This window comes from Pinus tabuliformis, chromosome 5_1, assembly GCF_031772625.1.
Source record: "Pinus tabuliformis cultivar Carrire ecotype Pingquan chromosome 5_1, CPIR1, whole genome shotgun sequence".
Taxonomy (NCBI): Eukaryota; Viridiplantae; Streptophyta; class Pinopsida; order Pinales; family Pinaceae; genus Pinus; species Pinus tabuliformis.
In genome coordinates, this window is record NC_142305.1 from 210,936,867 (window position 1) to 210,942,507 (window position 5,641).

Genomic DNA, 5,641 nt, shown 5'->3' on the forward strand with positions numbered 1-5,641 from the left:
TGTTAGCAATTTAAAAAAATAATTGATTACTGATTATTCTGCTCACCCTTTAACTTGCAATATAGACCATTAGATACTATATCGTGAGTGCATAGGTGCAGAAGGTACATTACACTCACTGACAACTACAAACTGCTGTCTTTGTATGAGCATGACCATGGGAACCCTCAACTTCATATACAAAATTGCAATAATTAGACAAGAAAAGAATAATATAACAATCAACCGTGGAGGACAGAACAGAAATTCTCCAAAGCCAAGCAAATCAGCTCGGCCTTAAATCTAAAGACTAATACACACCTCAAATATGGTCAAAAGATTGCAAACTTTATGACAAGACAGTCACTTCACTAAGAATCCACATTACCAAAGAGAATTCAAAGGCGAATAGTGTATATAAAAAACCACGATCCATTACAAATCCGAACATTGTGATGCCTCCGTTGTTGTGCTGTAAATATGTTACTGCACATGATACAAACAGGTACATCTTCATCAAGTCAGAGAACTGCAATGGGCAATGGTTCTTCCTGATTTACAGTTCACATTACAACAGTCCATAATGAAGCTATAACAGTTTTCACTCCTTCGGTAAAAGGCCAGATATAAACATTCATTTTTTTGTCTATTACAAGAAAAACAGCTAGCTCGAGCAAAGCCCCTAGAGAAACTAAGAATTGATCATCTGTTTGCCGAAAAAGGGAAAGTTTTTAATTGTTCCTTAAAAATAATAATTCGATGTTTCTGACTCCTACTATATCCAGACATTTATAATATTAGACATTTCTTCATAGATACATCAACATATTGACCATTTTTCACAAGCTACGAGCTGTCATGCGAGTAGGAAAAGAGGTAATTGCACAGAAGGTAACACTAAAATAACCATGAAATAGGCCTAAGATGCGGTTTAGGTGAATTTAGATGGGTGCAATTACTCAGCACTTCAGATCTGGAACTGTTTATTGTTATATCAGCTAATATGAAGAAATGTCAAAAATTTCCCCAACATCATATTTCAAAGTTTGAGGAAATGCAGAAATGATATATATCTCAAGAGAGAAAAAGAGAAAACATATATGCTGAAATTTGCCTCAGATGGGTATCAAAGGCAGGTTGCTCCATATGATCCAGAAACTCTCTTAGAAGTTTCCCCGGACTGGAGAGGATACGCTTTAGATACGTTTCTGGAACATTTCTTGTATATTTCAGCACTGGAAACATATAGGGAACAGGAAACATGGAATAGACCCCATGATTTGGCGACAGGGATCATTAGCTTATAGGGTTTTAGTGAATTCACTTACATTTTTTCATACAACCATTATATCCAGAATCGGGAACTTGGAGCATCATATAAACTGTTTTTAATGCATACGGTAAAGAAAACATTGATCCGAAGTGTTTGGTGAAATAAAAAGCAAAACAACGATCTTTGTCATCTCTGGTCTATAGGGAACTCACACAAGCATAAATCGGTGGAAAAACCTTACTGAAATCTTAACCAAAATACCTATTGCTTGTCTTTAGCTGTAAATGTACAAATTTTCAGTAGATAAGGTTTTAGTAGTATCAAGTATGTCAAAAACCTAATGAAGCAGAGAAACTTTTCAGGTCCGGGGCCGAGGGAGGGAGGGGTTAAACCGTTAAAGGGAGGGGTTAATGCTCAAATTTGTGACAAAGTTCGACGGCTTTTGACTGACAGAGAGATTATCACACAGGAGACGTTCATTCATGGTTAAGAAAAACAATCAACAAGAAAAGAGTGATAGACAACAGAATTTGAGGGTGATTTACCAAAGGCTTGTCTAATCTCGAAAGCTGCTGAAGCATCCTTGGATGGAAACATAAAGAAAACTTCAGACGACTCTGAGTCACTTGCAGAATCGATGCAAGGGCTTCGAGAACTCTCCTCGTGTGTTGGAGGCGATGATGGTAAGTTTTCTGTTTGATGATAGAAGGCCCCATAGGAGGTACAGGTAGCAAACGCGTGCCATCTGGTAGCTACAGAGACAGTTCCTTGAGCTCTATGCGTAATCTTTGCAGCTCCCAACAAGCAAAGCAAGAAACCAGCGAGCTGGACTGCAGAGCAAACCTGTTCAAATGACAACAACCAAAGCTTTATTTCCCAATCAGTGATAAACTTCAATTCTGATAGTCCTAGATGCAGAAAATCCCAGTCAATGTTATTTTGGTTGTTGATTTCTAAGGTGTTTTCTGTGCTGACAACGTAAAATAAATCATTTAGACTTTCACAACTTGTCAATTTGTCCCAAGGCTTTTGGAGTATGGCTGTGTGAGATTTTTAAGTTCTAATGTTTCCGTTGAATATTATATCCAATCCATCCTCAGGAAAGGGGACATGCAAATAAAGAATAACCGAGACTATTGCCATCTCTGCATTGCCTCCATTTTATCATTGTCTCAATCATTCATTCTTTGCTTGACCATTCTCTTTCCTGAGGATATCTAAAAGTTTCACCTGAAAGCTTCTCTTGGTGTTTTGTAACCCTAACAATCTCTACATAACTATAATCCAGAAACATTATTCACAGCATAAGATAAATCAATACAATAGTTGTGAACAATGCTTTAGTAATATATATCTTTCTAAACTTGATGAGCAGGTCATTCCTAGGCAGGAGCCACCATGGAGTAGTTAATAAATGGAAATGTACTGTCAGTGTCACTTACAGAAGAAAGTGAGGTTTCAATCTACTTCATGTCTGCAGTTAAAAACGTAATTAGATAACCGGTGTTTGAATGAAGATGTATTTGAATTCGAGTCGCCTAACCAGGTTCTCCTGTAACCATCATCAACGATGGAGATGGAGGAATCTTTTGCATCTCACGCCCATCTATATTTGGATTGAGAGCATCTAGGTGCGCTTTACAGACCAGGGTGAAAACATTGTGTGGAATATAGTGGCATAGATCCATGTTGATTCTGGATCTTAGGAGAGGTCTGCATATTTTTTTTCATATTTCTTAGTACTTAGAAGATTTGGGATTAAAATGGATTTATACTAGTATTAAGTATAAAACAAACATGTTTTTATCGACATTAAGAAAATACAGGGATAAAAACTGACCACCAAGTCTCCAGCATTGAAGAAATCTATCACTGAGCCAGAAGATAATGTCATCAGGAGAAATGCAAACTGACTGACAGTTATTGTAAGCAAAGAAGCGAGTATGAAAATGCGAAAACGGTGACTGGTAACCAAAAGCTGGTGCCTGATTCTCATGTGCTCCTTCAAGATTATACTAACATCGGAACTGTATTCTTCAAGAAATTTTCTGAAACCCTCGAATCTAAGAATTTGTAGATGGCACGTCAAGCGAAAGAGCACACAGCCCAACAAGAACAAGCCAGCTCTGTAAAGCCAGGAAAAGAGAACAGCTACAAATATAACCCAGTTGCTTAGAAGCCGGCCATGGATAAAGGGAATTGAAACAGTCGCAGATGAATACCAGAGACTTTTATGGACGAGTTCAATGCAAAAAGATGGGAAAAGAATCCAACCCAATAATCTGAAAGCCTTGTCAAGCTCTTTCGTGTATCCTTGTTGGACTTGAGGAGTGTCGTCACAGAGTTGGTCCAAGAACAAGAACCTTCGGAGGCCATATTTTCGCAGGTAACGTGTGAGACAAAGAAAAGCAATGGCAGCAAGGATGGATTCTGGAATCTGTACTAGTTTATCAAAGGAATACCCTTGGCCTTGGCCTTGCTCATCACAGCGAGGGCAAATTACAGGAAGAAAGGAGCTCAAAACAGGCACGATGATAGTGAACAGCAAAAATAGTATCCATGAAAGTGCTCTGCGAAATCTTGTTGATTGATCAAGTCCCCACCATTTAAGGCATGATCTGAAGTGCCTTAGTTCATCCATTCGGCTGGATTTCAATCTTTTGTAGTCCTTTCGAAGCAACATGGCGGAGACTGTTGGACTTCCAGGTTCGATTTGGGGAGAAATATTCACATCATTATCCACTTCTTCTTCTTCTGCTTCTTCATCAACAGCAACCCCATAGTATCCATCTTCTAATGCCTCAAAATTCAGGCTGTCTCTTCTTGTTACAGGTGAATTCCCTGCACAACTCTCCCCCATACTATCCATAGTTGTAAGAACTATCACACTGTTTTCCAAACAGGGCGAGCTCCAAACGAAAAGACCAAAACCAGTGTGCGGTCCTTTTATATAGATTGGTAGATTGGAATTTATACCAGAAATGAATGGCGACTGTTACCGGTTTCATTTAATCAAACTATTAAAGTGGAATAAAGCCGAAGGCTGGACATCAGTAATCGTAGCAGTACAGCAGAATAAAATAATAATAATAATAAATGGAAAAGCAAAAAAAAACCGATAAGAAAACAATCACCGACTAGGAGATTCACCCGTTACAAAGTGCTCTGCAATTGTTGACTGGACTTTTGGTTGCTTTGAAATCCTTTATATGTTTATTATGCTTTAGCATCAGATTCAAAGAAGCCATGGCAGGCATGATTCTGCAGTCCAACGCAATGGGACCTCGTCCTCCGGAAATGGAATAAAACTGGAATAACACCGTGTTAACAGGGAAAAAAAATACTCCCATATTTTGGCTTTCCAGCGAGCATCTCCATTTAAAAGCAACGCATCTCTCCCTTTACTTCTGAAGCAAGCAATGTGGAAATTAAAGGCAACAGTTGTTCATGTATTTTGCACATTCCTTTTCTTCTTTTTTGAAGTATTACTACCACTGGAAATTATAAAACAGGAGAAACCTAATAGCAGCTATAGTGCGGATAACCCTAAAGCATTAATGGTCAGATAGAGTGCACTGCTGCAGAGCACTGACAGCAGTGGAAAATCCATGCAATCAAGCCTGGTGCCATTAAAGAGACAAAAAGCCGAGGGCTTCAATCCTCACTCTGCATAACTTCTTTCGCTGCAATAATCTAAGATGGCCCTGTCCTTTATTTCTTGTTTGGGCTATCGCTCTAGTGTTAAACACTAAAACGTCCCAATTTGCAAAATCAATTTTTTTTGAAGTATGAGTAATATTTATTTATTTTTAAGTTTAGTAATCACTTTTTTTTAGGGAGAAAAAACATCATACATCATATTTTATATTAAGAGAATATAAAGTTCAGTATACATACAAAAAGTTGATAATACATTGATAGTTTTTATCTCCCAAAAACTCTATGGGATCTTGTATTTCAGTGGTGCAGACATAACATATTTCCATAGTCTCAGATTGATCCAAAAAAAACTCACAAAACTTGCTAAAGATCAAGCTAGTTAGCCAAGACCTTGCCCATACGTAATTATATGCAAAAGTGTGTTCACGGCAAACAAACAAAACTAGTGTTCACATAGAACATACTAAGACATCTTAACAGTGATACAAGCATAGGAAAGCTAGGTGTAGCCATGAGAGACTGTTCATTTAATATGATAACTCGAGAGAGGGAATTGGAGTTGCCTTAAGGTGGATCCTTTGTTGGAGCATTGATAATCGCTGGAGTTTGAGGCTGCAATTCTAATCCGAAGTCGGAATTGGACACCACATAGTGCTCCACCCATGTTAATCTGGCCACAATATCATCCAGATTGTATCTAATGTCCCAGAGTATCTGCTTAATCTCCTC

At 38.2% G+C, this 5,641-nt stretch overlaps 1 protein-coding gene across 2 annotated transcripts; it reads right to left on the reverse strand.

Moving 5' to 3' along the window:
- LOC149164148 (uncharacterized) lies at positions 1-5,007 on the reverse strand. 2 transcript variants are annotated; one of them, XM_089431957.1, is made up of 4 exons: positions 4,403-5,007; positions 3,093-4,269; positions 1,798-2,095; positions 1-465 (listed from the first exon to the last, which is right to left on the reverse strand). In XM_089431957.1, the coding sequence occupies exons 2-4, from the start codon at positions 4,119-4,121 to the stop codon at positions 329-331; spliced, it is 1,464 nt and encodes a 487-aa protein (XP_089288083.1). In that variant the 5' UTR covers positions 4,122-4,269; positions 4,403-5,007; the 3' UTR covers positions 1-328. The 2 variants fall into 2 exon arrangements, with proteins under 2 accessions (XP_089288083.1, XP_089288082.1); XM_089431956.1 differs by having other exon boundaries at positions 4,387-5,007.
- Between the last annotated feature and the right edge of the window lie 634 nt (positions 5,008-5,641).